The 19,953-nt window shown below is 41.3% G+C and overlaps 1 protein-coding gene across 1 annotated transcript; it reads left to right on the top strand.

Annotated features, from left to right (window-relative positions):
• Nucleotides 1–100: 100 nt before the first annotated feature.
• Nucleotides 101–18,443, top strand: LOC107077596 (TMF1 regulated nuclear protein 1). Its single transcript, XM_015349095.2, has one exon. The coding sequence runs from the start codon at nucleotides 10,285–10,287 to the stop codon at nucleotides 10,765–10,767; it is 483 nt and encodes a 160-aa protein (XP_015204581.1). The 5' UTR covers nucleotides 101–10,284; the 3' UTR covers nucleotides 10,768–18,443.
• Nucleotides 18,444–19,953: the final 1,510 nt, after the last annotated feature.

The raw sequence follows: 19,953 nt of genomic DNA, 5'->3' as shown, positions 1-19,953 counted from the left end.
CGACCTGTTTCCTCTGCTCTGTTTCCCACAACTCATCTGTCTCCTTTGTTTTTCTTTAAACAGGGATCACTGCTCTTGCTATATCCATTTGATCTTATTTGAAATATTATGTTAACTTAGGCTGTGGGACACTTTAGTCATCACAGAAGTGTATAAAAATGGCTTGTATGTTACTGTCTCGCGCAAACAGCTTTCTTAGAGAATGGGAAGAACCCTGTTTCAGGTCTGGGCCATATGGCAAATCAGTAGTGTCCTTCCAGACCTGCGTGTCCTTTGCTTGACAAAAAGTGCCTAGATCTATAGCTTGATCATTTACAGTCAAAGACCTTTTTTTTAAAAGGTAATCCTGCAAACTCTCCCAAACTCTGAGTATCAAATAAATGGCTTTTTTCTTGTACTCTTACAGTTCAAAATATGAGCGAACAGTGAAAACGTTACAAGGGTTATATTGGGGGGGGGGGGGGACTGAGGAGAATGGATGTGCTTTTTAATCTCTAAATTAAAGGGATTAAACCACTGAAGACAACGGCAAGATGGTGATACTAGCAGTGGTATTAAAAACAACATTGATGATAATGATATACAAAAAAGCATTCGCTTCCGAGATCAGGTGTGCTCAAGATGGTCTGGCCATAAGCGAGAGCGGAGATCCCTTCCATCCTTCTGAGACTGTTAGCTCTTTCCATTTCCCCTCCTTGTGTCTCTCTGCACTGCCTCCATCCCTCCATGCCTCTATCCCTGTTCTCTTTCACATCAGTACTGGCTGGTGCCAACGGGCTGATTAATACATTTAGTGATCTTTTTACAATAGGAAAAAGAGGAACAAGCATGTGGGAAAACATATGTATTCATGTTTATTAGTCCAATAAGACATTGGAATTCCTCTTTTCAACTCCCCAAAACTGAGTATCAAGTATCAAACATCTTTTTTTTTTTGCAGTTAAAAATAAGCAAATAGGAAAGAAATTACAAGACAAATATGGAGAGACTGAGGATATTTGGTGATGTGCCTTTACATCTGATAACATGTTAAAAATGACAAGTCTTGACAATAATATGTCTAAAGACAATGGTAAAATCCATAGCAGTAGTAATAAAAAGAGCATTGTCGTAGTAATACACACAACACATAATGATTTACCAAAGCTGTCAGATAAAAATTTGAATATGAATAAAATCACAAAGAGCAACCAGATGCATTCTGAGACTTAAATGGCTCTTCCCAATGACAGGCTGAAAGATCCAAACCTTTTTAGTCTCGAACAGAGGAAAGTAGGAGGTGACTGCATTCAGCATCTTAAGTATGAACAGTGAAACAGAGTGGAGACTGTGTATTTATAAATGAGAAGAGGAAGTGCTTTTCCCAAAGACTGGCAGGAGTTTGGAACAAGTGGTCCAACCATGTCATTGAAGACTGTAGCCCGGCTTCTTTGGACAAACACCTGGATGAGATGCTGGGATCATAAGCTTTTATGCACCAGATGGGCCAGAGGGGACTTCCTCTTCTTTGAAACACTTTCTTTTGTTCTGAAGAGGTGAAAATAGAAATATACAGTGATCTAATGCCTCCTTTATAGGTGTAGCCTAGCGGAAAAGTCTACAGCACCAGGTCCCCAAGTATTTCCTGCTGTCTGCAAAAAAAATAAATAACATTGCTAGCATCTTGTCAGGTCAGAGGTGTGGTGGAAGAGGGCTTCAATGTGCTCTGATAAAAGGCATATGTTGTAAACAGCTACTTGAAGCTCTGCTATCTCTCTCTGCTATATAACATTAAGCTAAATAAATACTAAAGTAGGAAAGGAGAAATGCTACTGGGCTCAAAGTGCTGGCTTTCCCTCCGTATATATATATAAAAAAAAAAAACATTTTTACTGCCAGTGCAAGGAAAGCAATAGGGTGAAAATGTGCTGGCATCATCACATATAAGATGTGTGCTGATAATGGCATGCTTCTAGCATTTAAAATATACCCTGGGGTCTCTGATCTTTTACTGTAAGTACAGTGTTGAAACAAGAGACTTAAATGCCAAATCTCTCTTAAAAATCTTTATAAAACACTGGAACTGTTAGTTCTCATGGGCAGGAGAGGTAGTCAAAGTGGAGTTCTGGTAAAGTATTCCAATACAAACATTCCAGCTCTGTGAATTTGGCAACCCTCTGCACTCCACCTCCCAGAAGGGCACATAACATCCAAGGAGAGCCAAGCCAGTGTCATTCATTAATGTTCCGTCTGTGCTGATGTGTGCCATCAGAGGTGCTTTTTCTTTCTTTCTGACTCTTGTCACTGTTGTAGGGAAGCTGAGTGATGTCACACCCTGGAAAAAGAAGGTGCTTTATCTGGGTAATTCAAAAACCTGAGGCACTACTTTCAACAGCACAAACCAGCACAGACAGAGCACAAACAAATGCAAAGGGTTTCATTGTACTGTTTGTAGGGAGGCCAACTTCATGGAGCTAAACATCACATACAAGATGTGCACTCAGCACTAACATATGTTGCAAGTAGCTAGTATAAGCACAGATGTCTGTCTGAGTTACAGTGGGAGGAGTGTGTAATTAAATATTGAGCCCAGGGAACAGAGCTCACAAGTCTTGCTCTGTTTGATTAGTTATAATGTAGTCTGGGGCCACATTTCTCAAGCCCTCGTCCTCTGACCACCACAGGCCACTAAGCAATGCTAAGCAGTCCCTGCTGTAACCTTAAGTACTGAATTGCATTCTTGCTATGGACCCAATTCCCTTTAAACAGTCCTTAAAGGAAAAGGACCTCAATGATGTGGTTCCCTGGTTCAATATAAGTTTGGAAACACTGGTCTAGGGAGTCATGGTGGCAGAGAGGGGGAGCTCCTATTTCAATCTATTCTAATTCTAGGAGCACTATACCTGCTGTCTTTTTAGAAGTAAAACACTGTTCAGTAATGTGCATGTGCTGAAGTTAGTCTCCAGTGTGGTCTAAAGGGTGAGGTATAGGAGCTCTGCAATATAAATATCACATACAGCATGTGACCTCAGAATCTGCGTACCTTGCAAGATGCTATTATAAGGGCTGATATCTCTCTCTGCTACATTGCATCTAGCAGAATGCTGCAGCCCAGTGAATGCTTTGGCAGGGAGAGAGAGCTCACTTTCTGTCTATTCTGCTACAATACTGACTCTCCATGTAGAAAACACTCATATTGCTAGAACACCTGAGCTCAAGCCAACATGCAGCACAGACTAAGGGGTGTGGCAGCAGTATGGGTTTGTTCTGGGCTCTTGGTGACTTCTGTGCCAAAGTCTGTTCTTCAGTAAATCTTCTGTAAGCCTAGCTCTCAGAGGACACAGTAAAACAAATCTGGAGGCCGAGACTTAGCTGTAACAGGCCCCTGTATCATCACCAGTGTTGCAGGCAGTGCAACAATTTTGGAAGGATACCAGTCCTTCTCTGTGTCTATCCAGGCATGTTTAAACCCATTAGGCAGCTTATACCTCTGCTCGCAATGGAAAAGGGTCAAAGAGGCAAAGTATGTTTGGAAAACCAATGAATTTTAAATTCTTCCTCATACAATGTTATACCTCTACTTTTACAAAGTCACAATGAGGGGAATTACTGGAAAACATGTTATGAGTTAGTGGAGGGTGGGAGAGTGTAGGTCTTTCCCACTTTATAGCTGGTATGATTAAGAGATGAAGAAGGATCTGGAAAGCATACAAAATGCATATTTCAACACTCCTTCAGAAGTGCCCTATTTAGAATGCTATAAATATATTATAAAATGTATTAATTCTATGATCTTGAAGGCAAGGGTAAAGACTTGCAATAAAGAGCTCAAAGATTTGCAGTAAGGACACACACTTTCACTCCTCAAAGACACAGAGTCCCTTGCCATTTGATGAGTTCCACAGGGGCCTCACTGGAGAGTGCTGAAGGCCTCTTTTCTCTGGAAAAAAAAGAAAGAGTTTATATCTGAATAATTCTTCAATACCATTTTTTCAATAGATTTCAATACATTTTTTCTGATGTCCCTGAATGTTGATCAACCCCTAACATTTAATAAATCCCTACATTCTGCAAAGAAACATTTTGAAAAGAAATGAGAAATTTAGACCCAGATCAGGTTTTGCTCAGCCTGCCCAGGGATAATACAGAAATGAGAAACATTTAGGAAAATATCACTGACTTGGACTGATGAACTGCTACAGCTGTATCATTTGCAGCACATGTGCTGTGCCTGGCTAGTGATGGCATCCATCCACCCATTTTCTAACCACATTATCCAATTCAGGGAAGCCAGAGCCTGTCCTGGCATGCAGCATGGACAGGACATCGGATTATCACAAGACACATACAGACAAACACACCAGGGCTACTTTTCCCAGAAGCCAGTTAATCTACCAGTATGTCTTGAGGTGGAAACCCTACCACCTGGAGGGAACCACATGAACACTCCACACATCCAGTACAGCAGCGCAGGAATTGAACCCAGAGTCCCAGCTCTGCAAAGCAGCAATACTAAGTACTGTGCCACCGTGCCGCCCACGAGTGATTACAAGATTAGAAAATCATCTCCAGTCTGTGTAGCATAACAGGAGGCATAATTATTATTGTTCACTCAGCAGGTATACAGTATGTCAATCTGCAGCAGCACTGATTCACGCACCAGTGAGTATACAGAGACACTATTGTTTAGTGAATGTGTCTGGACTGTGAATTAGGACACATAACAGTTAGATTGACTATGAGTGAAGATGCTTTTTAGAGTGTATTTAGGTGATTTGTTCAGGCCAGGGGTGTCTTGATCCTGGACAGCCACATGGGAACTGCTGAGCTTTCCAGGACCAGGGATGTCCAAGACCAAGGCCTGACCCTGACCCTCATCTCAAAGTCCTTCAGAGTTTCTATTCTGTCTCGTTATGTCATTACTTGGTTTCAATCTGGGAAGCAGATTAGTTCCATTTACTACTGAAGAGCTCAGTAGCTACAGTAACCCTGGAGCACTGGAATTGTGTGGTGTTGATCCTGAAAGGTTACAGTCAAAAAGGGTAATTACTGTTTATTAAGGGAACCACAGATTTCTCCTTAAGTAATACAATTCTGAAATCATAAATGTCCTGCGCTGAGAGTAATGAGCTCTAGAGTAATGCTTTTATCCCCACTTACGGGCTGTGAACTTAAAGTTGCAGCTTCATTTGTGTCTCAGGTCATTTGTAAAAATCAACAAACATTCCCTATTTAAGGACTGCTGTCCTTTGCAAACCTCCAGTTAAGAAAAGTCGAACTACACTGGTCCTGATATGCCTCTCAATGACAACAATACAAACCACAGTGTGACAACACTTAAGAAAAAGAGGAAATAAGAAGGGTTACAAATGAGGACCTTTGAGCTGTTTCATGGAAGTTTTGAACACATGTTTTCAAAGGAAAGTGACAGATAAGCCCATCTCATCCAACTGGTTTACATTACGAATCTTACCGACTTGTGCTATATATGTCTTGCACACACTTCATCCTGCGTTTTCCATGTTCATCCTAAATCCACCCCATCTCCACCTTTGCATCTCCACCTTGCTGGGTTCAGACTCCTCACCTTAAGCCCAGGAGGCTACCTCTTTCCCAAGAAGGTTAAGCCAAACCTTATTATACTTAAATAATCAAACATTTGCAGATCATCTAATTCCTGGATGGCGTTATTTCCAGTGAACCTCATGTAATACATATCTTTTTAAATGTGAGAAAAATATCCAAAGCTGAACAGTGCCCGGTGCTCGTAAACTTCAGTTGTTCCGTCAAGCTTTTTAATTTCTCGTTTAGCCTTTGATTTTCTCCGTGAAGCACAAGCGTACTGTTCTCTCTCCCTCTGGAGGGCTAATGTTTGAGATGACCAGCGAACCATCTGATAAAATATTCATTGATGCCAAACGAGTGTACATCAGGCCTTATAATTGCGTACTGTACGTTTTTGATGGCTCCTGACAGACACGACAGTTACCCAAATTTAAGTCAGCTGCAGCTAGCTATGTAGGGAATGCAGCAGACGTTTTGCCGCAGTATGTGTCTGTGCTTTCACATTTCTGCTTGTGAGAAGAAGCTGGCCGATATGCTCCTTGCCTGGGCATTGAAACTCAAGCCCTGCCTGGGGCAGTGCTGAGAGAGTATTCTCGGCAGGGCTGCTCAGACAGGCGAGGGGGCAGTCAGCTTTCTTCTGCTTTATTCTTCTGCCTTCTCGCGGGGTAACACGGCCCTCCTGCTTCCTTCCTCACAGCTCCTGAAGCAGACCATCTGCAATGCTGCACATGTTCCCCTTCACTGAGAAAAAGGGCATTGCTGTGGACCGCTGTCCGCAGGGCAGGTTTGAAGTGATGCGCCAAGCATCGTCCGGTCTTATAGATTCCACCAGGAGATAACTCAGCTCCATTGTCACAGAGCTAATAATAGCTTCCTTTATTCATTGTCTCACATAACACATTTATTCAATATACTGTTGTCTCAGAGAAAAAACAGCCATGTGTGGACCCTGCCAAGACCAAGCACGGTGCAATACCTAGCAGGAAAGAGAGGGGACACAAACACTACAGTTACTAGAAGCTCAGCCTCACCGTGCAAATAGTCAAGCAGGTAGCTTATATTTGTCTCACAGATGTCAAAGCATTGTTGTACTTGGGGCAGGAGTGATAACATTTAGAGTTATACTCAGGCCAGTCCCTCTAGAAATATCTATCTGTTATTTTTCCAATAGAAACTCTGTAAGGGAATATACGAGACATTACTTTAATGGCCTGCAGGGGACGTGCTAATTTGTGGCAAGTACTATAGTTCCTGTCTCCTTAACAAAATTGAATCCTTTTTGTGAATAATTCAACATGCTGGTTTTGTTATAAAGATTTTTTCTTTCCTTTTTTTTTTACTGAAAAAAAAATGTGAAAGTGATCACTCAAATGCAGTAGACCTTTCAGAGGACCTTGTGCCTAGATAAATATGAGGCTTTCTTAGGAGCAAATATTAATGAAAAATTAATGAAAAATCTGCTCCCTGTTCAACTGATATAATGCTTACTGTGTATTAAAAGATAAACATTCAGAGCAGTCAAAAACCTAACTGCAGTCATTCTCTTGTGACTCAGCTGTCAGCATGCCCTGTTCACTAGCCTTCACATCAGAAGTTAAAAAGATTTTTTTATCTATCACCCTCAGATAGTCTCCCATCACTGTCATACATAAAGCAATCAATTATATTCCTGGACAGTCTGACAAAATCCCAAATTGTATTAATAATGAAACATAGGCTTAAATACATGAAAATACTCTTTTATATAATTGGGGAATGGATTCTTAATGTTGGATTGTTGGAGACTACACTCCCTGAAATTCATGTGACTGGCCTGTCACGTTTACCAAAAAAACAGCCTTTGTAAGAAAACAAAAAGATTGAAGTGTTGCTGACTGAGCAATATCTTTTAATTACTGGTACCCCCTTATCCTAATTGCTTTTAAAGCTCTGTAGGAAATGTGATCACTGTTAATGGATATTCTCCATTACAGTGGTCATATTTTTATTTTAATCTCAGATTACATTCCTATTGTCTGCTGCTATGGTAACCATGCACTTGTTTCCCCTATTTTATTAATTCAGCCAACGCAGAAGATTGATTAACTGGACTGTTTTTACTGTGGAATGGCCTGCCTGTTGCTTAGCAACAATCTCATTAGTGGGTGGCCAAATTTTGATGTACCTTTTAAAATTAATTCTCAACTGAAACAGCACACACAACAGTTTTGTGCTGTAATCGAAGCGTAAAATAACAATTATCTGCTTGGTTTGTTTTTAAGCATATTTTCAGTGAAGAATTTTTAAGTATATTTGTGTGCGTGGTCATTGCTGTTGCAGTTACGCATAGAAATCTTTATTTTTAAAGGATGAAAGCCCAGTGCATTTATGACAGAATTATTTAACAAACAAAATATTAAAGTGCAAGTATTAATGAGTCTCTAAATTGTCCTGTGTGCCCAAGATTCCAGGATTTGTCCAGGATTGTTTGTCTGGACACTTAAACCAGGAATAAGCTAGTAATGAAAACAAATGGAAGTAATGAGAAAATTGCGTGTGGAAAATTGAATTTTTTACTCTTTTTTTAAAAGATGAACATAAAAGAGCCAAATCAAAATGGTGAGACCTGAGAGACCTTTTACACAGAACACTTGCTCAGAAAGATATCTTTTTTATTCCAGTACACTAACTCCCAGATGTACTCTGCTTTAAATCAAAATCAAATCAGTTTATCAAATGCACAACAATACAGGGTGCAGCAGTAGTTGCTGGCAATGAAATGTCTTTTCTGCAAGCTCACAAAAATCACAAAATTGAGGTTATGAAAATAAGGTTACATAATAATAATAATATAATAAGGTATAATTAGGTTTTACCTTAAAAGGAACATTCTGTTTCTTTTAAGGTAACAGAAACAGAATGTTCAAGACTAATGGCAGAGTAGCATATCTCTCTCAGTCTAATCCGAGTTTTAAAGTACTGGTCTGTGCATGGCTTAGCTGTGGAAGTCGCATATCGCTCACTCAATCTGAGATCCTGCTGTAATGTGCCTCCTCTGCACTGTTGACATCAGAAACTGGCACAATGTGTTTTTACTTTGCTTTGTACATGACAGGTTGCTTTTTTAATTTGCTTTGCTGGTCCTTGCTTACTGGGGAGAGGCAGTGTAGTAGTCAAGGACTGGGGAAGTCTTACAGGAGTATGCCTGATACACTCCATTGAAAATATAGTATTCCATATAACCAGCTGCCTAGTTTGTGTAAACCAATTGAATGAATTGGTATTCTGATCAAACAGTTGGACGGCAGGTTTAACACAACTGTTATATGTTGTTATATGTATTGGAAAGTTTGGGATTTGACTACCCCTGGAGCAGAGGAGTGTTTCTTGAATAAAAGATCCCAGGAAACATGGGGAAAGGTTTGGAGTCTGTAATATCAAAGTGAATTCGGTCTTGAAATTGCTAACTGTAGGATGTGTGGACCTGCTGTTATATATGCATTGTTTTATAACTAACAGTAGAAATTATTCTACTAATTTAGTCAGCAAGCCTTGCAGCGCTGGAGTTATAGGTCCAATTCCTGGAGTGCTATCTGTGTGGAGTTTGTGCAGGATTCTTCTGGGTGCTCCTGTTTTCTCCCACTGTCCAAAGTCCTATACTGGTAGGTTAATTGGCTTCTGGTTCTGGTAAGATTTGTAAAAGCATGTTAACTTCTCTTAATTAAGCAACAGATTGATCCAGTTATTCACAGCTCAGTTAAAAAAAATCCAGTTTGTTTCCAAGTTCAAATAAGAGGGAGTTCTTGAAAGAGTGTCTCCCCAATCAGAAAAGGCAAAGCTTTTTTAGGAAGCAAGTGATCAAAACACAGGGGCACCAGCTAGCAGAAACTCTGAGAACTCTAGAAAAAAGAGAAGTGAAAAAGCTTGTTTTGAAATATGTTTTTTTTTACCAACAAGGAGAGGTACAGTATCAAATAGAATTTTTCCTCTTTGTTTATAGTGTTTATCCTGATATGATATTTTTTAAGCTCACGCAACGCACCAAATGGGCTGTCATCTGTCCTGCACAGTGTGAAATATGCTCTATCAATCTCCCCCCTCCCCAACTCCCAGTTTTGGGAAGTGGGCTCAAACACGCACGTACCCTCGGCCACCCTTTAATCTTGTTACCTTTCTCTCCCATAACTGTCTGCCACTCAGGGCAGAACAGCTACAAAAACGTCATCCGAGGTCTGCTTCCACGTCAGGGAGCTCGCAGTTGGAAAGACAACCCTGATGCGGCTGATAGCTCTGAGCGCTCTGAGAGAAGAGCAGGCACACCCCCAGAGACAAGCCACTTGACGTCAAGGCCTTGTTGCTACGGGCAACGTGTGGAAGGGATGGAGGCGGAAGAGTGCTGGAGCTGGGAAGGAAGGGGGGAGGTAAGAAGGTGGATGGGGAGGGCTGACCGCTGAGGTGGAGAGAGAGGTAGAGAAAAACAATTGCTTTTTTTGGGGGGGGGAGAAGTAAGCAGTTCTCTCACACCGAGCACCAGGAGTGAGGGGGAAAGCAGGAAAGGGGGCAGGACTCGGAGAGGAAGGCAGCCACTCGGCAGGCGATGTAGTCATCGACCAGGCAGCCAATCGCAGGCCGAAACACAGTCCCCGAGCTGCTGGGAATCTCTTATTAATGAATGAAGCAGGAGTAGGAGCAGGCTGTGCTCTCCTTCCCATCTGAGGAGATCTAAACAAGCTACTCACCAGCTCCGCTCAGTCTCTGGCCATGAAGGGACACTGCCAAGAAATGGAGAGCCAAGGACCCAAACCCAGAGCCTCTGCCACGCGCCGCTCCATCTCCCTGGGGGACTTCAAGCGGGTGGCTACCCTGCCAAAGTCCGAGCCCCCCCCAGCGGCCGTCACCGCCCCGTCCTCCAAGCTGGTGACTCCCAGCTGCAGCATGGAGTTTGAGGCGGCCCGCCGGAGGCTTCTGGAGGTGGAGGAGCGTCAGCGGGTCATCCTGGAGATGGAGAGCAGGCTGCAGGAGCTCCATGACATCTTCGTGCAGTCCGAACAGGAGGTGGTGGAACACGGGGAGCTGGTGGCCCGCATTTCCGGCGCCGCCCAGCAGGGGGAGCTCTTTGCCGCAGAGAACTGCCGCAGCCTGAAGAAGAAGACCCTCAAGTTCAAGAAGCACCGACCTACCATCGTCTTTGCCTCCATGTTAGGTCTCAGGACCTGTCTACCTTTGCCAGTAAAGTTCAAGTAGGCCCTGTTGCCATGGTGACCTCCACTAGAACTGTGCCTGGATTGCCTTTAGCTCTTTGAACTCTCTTCACCCATAAAACTGGGTTTGCTTTCTTTCTAAATGCCAGTAAATATTTGCCCCGCAGTCAAAGCCCAACAAATCCTTTTTTTTCTCTCTCAACCCTTCAGACCAAAACTTTTGAGACTCCTCTCGGCGGATGAGAAAAAGTATCCTTTTTTGTCATTTTTTTTTTAACATCCCTGTTTTTCAGTTACAACAGGCAAGGACATGTCAGAGCCTGCTGCTGTTTTCCTGGAGACTTTGGCTCCAGGGATACGTGCAACGCTCAGCTGTAAGGTAACGGTCTTCAGTTCTAGTTTGCAGGTTATGTAAAAAATTGGTGTTGCATAACCATGAGAGGTCAGTCACTGCTGAGCTAAAGGGTTTGAATTCCCAAACCTGCTAATGACACTAGAAGGGCTACGCTGTAGTCTTATGTAACAGCACCAGAGAGTGAGAGCATCTGAGCTGTTAATTCCCTTAGACAGATGTGTATTACAACATCCCTGTGTTTGTAATGGGGAGGGGAGGGGGGTTTGATACACTTACAGTACCTGTCAGTGTGAGTCTTGTGTGGGAATTGGCTTTAAGCTGGATCCTAGCTCTGCCCTTTCTCTGCAAGCAGGCTCAGATTTTGCTATCCAGACATTGTGGAGAGGGGAATAGGACTGTCAATGGAGATCAAGCAATCCACTTTGTATCTCTCCGTCATGATCTTGAAAGGCACTGCTGCAATCTTTCCACAAACAGGCTTATCAACACACCTTCAGAAAGAGACCCTCAGTTATATCTAAAGGTGGTGTACTGTATATCTTCACTGAGCAGATTGCGTACATTAGATTGACTAAAGATTTTGACCAATTTAATCTGCTATTACATCTAACAGAATGTTGTTTGTTTCCAGCTTTTGTCAAACTATCAAGCTGGCTCTGTCTCCTAACTGATATTTCTTGAAAACGCTGCTAGACAGGACTAAATATTTTTTTCTTGCAAGTTTCTGTACTGTTCTCAGGAGGTAAATTGTACCGGATCTCAGTAGATCCTAGATAACAATATCTATTCGTCGTAGCTTTTGAGAACATTCCAATTTGCAGATCAAATTTACTGGAGAAAAAAGTGAAAATGCATGCTACTTATGTATACCAATGCAAAATTACTATAAAAATCAATTTCCAAATAGAATTATTTGAACTTGACTTGGGGTGTGCAGGTCCTTATACGACCACAAAACTAGCAGTTATGGTCTTGTCTGGCTAAATCGTAAAAACACAGCTTCATGTATCTTCCACAAAAGATGTGAGAATAAAGATTTTCTACAGAAATTAAGGTATTAAATAATATGGGTAGGCAGTAAGGTAGTGAGATGTGTTGCATCCAGTTTTATAGCTTTTAAAGCAAAGCACTGGTTATCCAGGTTCCTCTGTATTGTTATTATTCTCAAATTCACTTAAATACTATACACCAGGGAAAGTCAAATACTGAAACTTTCAATCCATTACTGTACAGAATCCGTGTACAAGAAGCTTTTTAATTATTTACTATAACAGTACATTAGACCAGGGGTCCCCACTCTGGTTCCTCAGGGACTGCTGTCCAGCAGGTGTTATAGGTCTCTTTTAATCTCCATCTTCTTAAGACAAGTAAAGGCTTCCTTGTCCAGTTAAGCAAACAATGAGTTCAATTTGGTAATTGAGAGCTTCATGCGGAATTCATGTGGAAATTTAATGTTGAAAGAAAATTCAGGAGTGGAGCTGTGCATCCCTGCATTAAACTAATGTATATGATGAAACAGCTGATTCCAGAAACTCACACTGGAGTAGACTGGAAGTTTCATTATTTGATTTTTCCTACACTACACCTATAATGCTGTACAGATTCTAAGTAATGGGTTAATGTGTGGGGTTTTATGTTATATTTTTATGATACAGTACATAGATGAGAAAAATAGCGTTTTTTTTTTAATCCCGGTTGCTCATTGTAAGAAAAGCTACCACTTGTCCTTGAAAATGTTCTTTAAAACTGGGTTACTTGCAGGTTTATTTTTTCAGAATAAGGTCGTTACTGCTTTTCTCAGAGGTATGCAGCAGCCAGCATGCGGTCCCAAAATACAATGTCCTCATTTCTGGTTCTACCTCCTGCCTTTGGGAGAAATCTTGTGATCATTTGTCCTAATTCTTTAGCAGTTCTTCAGAGTTTAGTATCAGCACTTAGTGACAGAGAGTAAATAAGTGTTGCGATAAAGACTTGCAAAGCAGACCTCTCTCTTAGACGTCTTAACACATAACGGGTAATGTGTGCTGAAGAAAGAGGAGTATAGAAAAAATCTTATGCAAAAGGGAAAAACTGGCCTGAATGTAAGCATGATGCACTTCATGAAGTCTCACAAAAGCTATTTTCCACCCATATTCTAAAGTATTTATTTGCAAAGTCTGCATGTTCTCATGTGTGCAAGGGTTTTCACTTGTTTCTCTAGTTTTCTCCCTCTATCTGAAGACAGACTGGTTAGGTTTGAGTAACTACTCAAAATTGTTTGTTTCTCTGTGACCCTGAAATGGACTGGCATTCTAGAAAGAAAACCCCACCTTAAATGGTATTCTTCTGGGAAAGGATCCATGTAGCCATGTTGCAGGCAGCCTCCACTGGATCAGTGGAGTAAAAGATGGATGCAGAAAGGTGGACTGTAGAAATACATTGGATTGCTTTATAGAATGATTCTATGCCACTGAATGAAAAATGTGGTGAAGAGAACATATTGCTTAAAGAAAGTAGAATTTTCCATTCGTCATAACTTTAAAAGGATTTTTTATTATGGAGTGACACATAAAGGGGTATAGTTAAAACCATGAGAGTTTTTGTTTAGCTTTTTATTGGTTTTATAGCTAATGCACAACAGAGGGCTCATAAGCATCCATTTCTCAAAGTTAACATAGCTAGTTTTGTTTCACTTGGCCAGTTAGAGCGAATTGTTTCTTTTTCTAAGTGCCAGAAATTGAGGAACCGAACAGAAACGAGATCATACAGTACTTCCTCTGCTTTCTTGCAAAAGACCCCAGAGAATGGGGCTCCTCCATTACTGCTTGAGTGAATTGATTCTCTTTCTATAATGGGGAGGAGCAACATTTAGCCACCAAAGCCAGGCAACATTTGCTTTTTCAACTATGCATTTCTTTGTTGAAACCAGTAAAACAAGAAGACACCCCATTACTCTCAGGATTCAAATCAATTTATAACAGCTTTATGCATATGCATTTTGGGCTCTAGCCAGCAGATAAATGCATAAATGCTAATGTAACAGACTGCTAAAAGGGCTGGAGTATGGCTTTGATATGTAGTTGTGCCACTAATTCTGCACCGGTTCTTTTGCTTTGTGAAATTCTTAAATGTAGCAATTACCAACACCAGTCATGCTTCCTCCGTGACTCCCAAGAGACGTAAAATCGTTGGAGAGGTGCTATCAAACATTTTCCTCAGTCAAGCACTTGTGTGGGATGGACACAGTACTGCATGTAGGCTGGAGTGCTGCTTCAGTGAGTCACTGACACCAGCACGTTGCACGCAAGGGGACACAGTGGAGGTGTACCTAAAGAGCTTCCTATTCGATCACGTTATTGACTCTTAGCGCTGAGGAGGGCGGAGGAAGATCAAATCAATTGGAACGTGCATCTTTGTACCACTGTGCTTTGCAGATCTGCCTCATCATACCTGTGTTCTTATTCGCCACTGCTTTCTGCAGCACTCACTACCAAATCCCTTAGCCCCAAGCTGCAAATGTTCATATCATTACTACAATCTATCCAATGCAACTTACCTCATTCCGCTACTCCAAATTCTCACAGTAGAATATCGTACAATGCAGAGAAAGAACTCTTGTTGTATATTTAGGTATTCTAATATTTGTGATTGCAGACTCAAACAGGGGAAATACACTAACATGCTCTTCAGCTGGCATGCCTGTTTGTTCAGAACTAAAATGCCTCTCACAGCCTTCTAGTTGTAGTTAAAGAAATCAGACTTGGAGAGATGGCTTTTTCTTCTTTTTTACTAGGTGTGAGTGGAGTTGGGAGACACCCCCACACTCCCTCAGACTATCCTCTTGGCTGCCGATTCAATTTGTTCAGGAAAACGCATAGTCCGACCATCTTGTGAGAAAAGAATCCTACATTTTGACCTGCATATGAGAAAGCAGTACCTAACAGCATAACCAACCACTGCAGCTAAAGAATTCTGCCACTGCAGAATTTTATATCAGTGAAACTTTGCCAATATTTTGAAACGGAAAAGTCAAATAGCATATTCTTTTTCTGGACCTACCATACACTCAGCTAAGACACTTGCTATGCCAAAGTTGGCTCTACAGCTGCCTTGCTATAGAGTTGGAGACATGATGCATTAACGGATGGTGTAACAATGAAGTCATAACTGAAGCAATTTTAGTTATTTCCAAATAGCACTCTGCTCTGTGCTCTGATTCTTTAAGCACTCCAATCACCTGGAACAGAATGCTGGATGTTTCTCAACAGGCAGTCCACAACAATCCCACTTTTCCTGTGCGAGCTCCTGTGATAGAGGATGTGAGGAAAGTTATGGCATGTGGGACTGAACAAGACTGAAATCTGTGGAATGACCCCACTGACATTATAAGCACCTTTTACACTTATTGTTCTTCAGCATTAAAGACTGTATACTGTATATTATAGCAACAAGTCTTCAAAGGGCACTGAAACTCTCTCTGGGCAAGGTTGGCATTGCAAAATGAAATACGCATTCAGCAACAAATTTTTAAAAAGCTATTGTTTCATAGAGCACCAGTTCTTAGCTGTTCTTGAGCCTTAGCCAATTAAAAAAAATGGAATGTAGTATCCATTTACGATAGAGAATCAGCACCTGCACCTGGAGATTCTCTTAATTCTTAGGATTATGGCATTTGGCTTCCTGACCACTGGAAGGTAGCTATAATCCTGAAGGATTTATAGATCTTTTTAAATTATTGTCTGTCTAAAGCCAGGGAGCAGGGCCAAAGTTGAGTAATTCACTCCACGGTCGGTGTGGTAGGCTCTTAGCTGGTCCTTTAAGCCCTGAAGCAGTGCCACACAGAAAAAGGACTTGACTGGCTTTACAACTTCTTGCAGGTGTGCAAAGTGACATTTAGTTTTGTTAATTCTAGGCTGGCAATGCATTGGCTCTGCTATTGGAGCATCAGAAACCTAGCAACACCTCAGCAGAGATCTCACACTAGTAAGAGGGTGTTTGGCACGTTTCTGAGCCTGAAACAAACAGAAAAACCCCAGAGACCATCGTTCTAGCTGGATATAATCCGCACAGAGTACACTAGAGTAGCCTAGCTTCAATGCTTCTGCTTTACCTCCGTATCCCTGCCAGATAAAACAAGCCGTCTTTGAATTATTAAACTGCTGTTCTGCTCAGAAAATACAAAAGTAAAAAACCTGTTGTACTAGCTATTGTATTTTCCTATACTCTCAGTTGACTGTTGGGCACCTTTACTTTGCAATGGTAAAATCCAGCCAAATTGTGCTGTAGTCACTCCTGCTTGAGTCATGTTATAGATTATGACTCTTCTGTTGTGTTACTTATGTGCTTCAGTGCAGATCTCTCACAGTTGCTTCAGGCTCAATACGACAGTGGAATTTTTTTTTCCCATTCCACAATAATCTGAGAATTTCAGTTCGGAATCACAATAGAAAAATAAGTCAGGGAGCTAAAGAGAGATTCACTTAGTTAAAGTGCTTTTCTGGAGCACTGGGCAAGTTCATATGCACTGCAGCTTATACAGTATGTTACTGGTTCAAGTGTGGGCTATTCCATCAGTCAACTGTGATCCAGCTCATCCAGTGACCTGACAGTACAATATTAGTGCAGTACAATGAAGGCCAAAGGGTTTAAGTCAGCCAGTGTTGCCTATGTGACAGTGACCTGCCATGAATTGCAGTGCTGTATCTTCCATCTGATGCTGACCCTGTACAACAAAATATTTTTTTTACCCACTCAATTTATAATCACCTTTACCTGTCACATCATATTAAGGCAACCAACTGCTTCTTATAGTCTCAACAGAGAGCAACAACTCCTGCACAGCAAGAAGTGAAGGAGAAAGGGCAGCCATGCTCCCCCAGTCCAGCACTTAAACCATTTGTCTTTTGACCCACTGTGAACTCCATGGCAGCTGACAGGAGAAACAGCACTGAGTGGTGGCGCAGTAGGTCTCTCACAGACATCCAGGAAGTTGCAGTAATCTGGGTTTCAGCATGGGAACTCTTGACTGACCAATCAACCTGACCCCCACTGACCTTCTGACAGATCTGCACAGCTACTGTACCTGCAGAGCCGTGGTCACAGGCCGTGTCTGTCTCCTCAGGTTTAAGGATGCAAACATCACAAAGAGCCACTAAAGACAAATGTGGGGAATAAAAAATGCTGAGTGATGGGTGAGGGTTTCATAGGAACATCTTAAGGCTCTTACATCATTAAGTGCTTACTATTGAATCTAGATTTCTTAGATAAATCAGACTGAGCTTCTAAGGTAAACAAGTATCAAATATTTCATGTGTCTGTTTAGGGATCTTTTATGAATGAACTAAACTAAATCTTAGCATTTAAAAAATGCTCCAACTATATACTAACTTAACCAAGCTTAGGAATCTTTAGATGCTGATGTATTGCTGATCATTTGTGATGTTCATTATAATGCCTTACTCATTGTTTTTTTACTGAATGGTGTAATCTTTAAAATGCACTTCAAATTCCTAGAATGATTAGTGCAGCCACATCTTTATCACTCTAAACAGGAATGCAGCTGCACTGTATTTACTTTGTACTGTACCTTTTTTTTCCTTTCTTCACTATGTAAAAAACACTTTCCCAAAGAAATGTGGGCCCACAAGCAGTACGAATGTACATTTAAGTTTTTGTTGACCATGCACAAACTTCAGACTTTTTTTAAGGGACACAGAAAGGCACAGCTGTTAATTACTTTTAATAAACGACAGGAATGTTTTTGAGTGAAGTGTCATGAGTCCCCAACCACTCGTAACTCCCTACCACCACATGACTGTGTTGTTTGCCGAAAAAAAGATGTGAGGCATGTAAACTTAAACCATTTAACAAGAGAATACTGTAGCACCGCAAGCAGTTTGCCTATTAGATTGACTACATTTCTCACAGAACTATATGGCAACAAGTGGAAATATACATTGAACACCCTGCCTTCAATAATACAGCTACTGGACACCAGGAAGACCAAGAACATAACAGCTTGTCTCTGCAAAACAGCTACTGCCACCTCAGCTGTCCCTGGAAAGGATTTAGCATTAGATTTGTTGTAAAGCCTTCCAGACATCAGTCTCCACAGAGGAAACACCATCAACTAACTCCCGCTAACTAGAAAGGATCAAGAACATCAACATGGAGTCATGCTTTGGAGAGAGATGGCTCAAACTGTTGAACAAATGTCTCAAATGAACAAATGTTTGTGGGACGGTGTATATGCATTTCGATTTGTGGTTGTACCCAATGTGGATTAATGTCAATCTCAACCTGTGGCTGCACAAAGATGAATGTACACTGAGCAGAATGTCTGTATGAGGTTTTAATTGTGAAATAAAAGTTATCTGAGAAGAGCAGCTTTGTCTTTGATGGTTTATCCAATCTGTTTACATGCACTGCCCCTCACAGCCTGTTAAAAGTGACTTGGAAGATCAAGCCAGGAAGAAATGCAGTTAAATAGAAAAGGATCAAGATCGGAAAGTTCTGTGCTGCATTTGCACGTCCCTGAGTTACTTAGATTAAATTTCTTGAAAAGAAAGGGACCCTTTTTATCACTTTGCTATTGTCATTTGCTTTTGTTTTCATCCATCCCTTTCTAAACTTATGCTACCAATTGTCAGCTCTGCTCACTGTTGGTAGTACATGTATAATTGAAAAATGGACCTTTTCTTGCATCTTTACCTTCCTAAAATGTTATTAGTAATATTCATAACATTCCTCACATTTCTGTAGAGATTTTCATCACAAAGTAATCACATTTAGGACTTCATCCACCACCCACCGGAGCGACACACAGCAGCCTGCATAGCAGAAGATCTGCATAGATCAGGGGAGTCAATTCACAATTAATTAAAGGAGAATATTAGGGAGACCATATCACACAAGCACAGAGTGGACTTTAACCAGGGTGCCAGGTTAACACCGCTACAGTTGTGAATAAGAGGTGCTCAGTGGGGTGTGTTTCTACTGGGGAAATTCCAACAGCCCAAACTCCACTCTGAGCAAAAAAGCCTTAACTGGTTGTGATTTTAGAGCAGCGAAAAGGGGGAAACAGCAATGGCTAACCACCGTCTGCTCATTTTTCAAGATGCAGAAAAACCTCCTCCTTCAAAATCCAGTCCCTGGTGTTTGCGAGGCCTACCTCAGCCCCAAGAGTCAGGCCTTGAGCAGCAAAGACATGTGAAAGCTCTCTGAGGGGAAGGCTGAACATCTTACCATAAACAAGTTGTAAAAGATTAAAACAGTCCCTGTTGTTATTCCAGTGGACACACACAAGGTAAAAGAGGTGCCAAAGATGTGTGTTGAGAAGGTAAATGATTCAGAACTCCTCCTTCATACTGTAGGTCCCCACCTATAGTCTAACAAAAACCAGAGTGAAATCAGTTTCTTTGTCGTACAATGTATGCACACCACTCCCAAAATTAAACTCCATGCATTATATTTCTTGTTTGTATTAAATGTGCAAGATGTGAAGAAAAGGGACAGACAGGGCAGACACAGACACAAACATACTCACAGCATTGCCTATTTTCCTAGAAGCTTATTAACTTACCAGTATGTATCTGGAGGAAACCTGAGCACCCAGAGGAAACCCACACAAACATGAGAAGAACATAACTCTAAACAGACAGTTTTAGACACCCCAGGTCTAGAATTGAACCCAAGGCCCCATCTCTGAAGGCAACAATGCCAGCTACTGTGCCACTGTGCCATCCTTAAGAAGACTTATCAGGAGTTATTTAGTCACATAAAACCATTGTGTAGATACAGAAATTTCTTAATTGTACAAGTAGCACTGGACCACAAGTGTTCATCATGAAAAGCCTAATGTGCACTGAGGTACACTCTATTAATAGAGAACAACAT

This window comes from Lepisosteus oculatus, chromosome 11 (assembly GCF_040954835.1).
Source record: "Lepisosteus oculatus isolate fLepOcu1 chromosome 11, fLepOcu1.hap2, whole genome shotgun sequence".
Lineage (NCBI taxonomy): Eukaryota > Metazoa > Chordata > Actinopteri > Semionotiformes > Lepisosteidae > Lepisosteus > Lepisosteus oculatus.
Note: the sequence above shows the minus strand (reverse complement) of the source record. Positions and strands in the feature narration are given on the sequence as shown.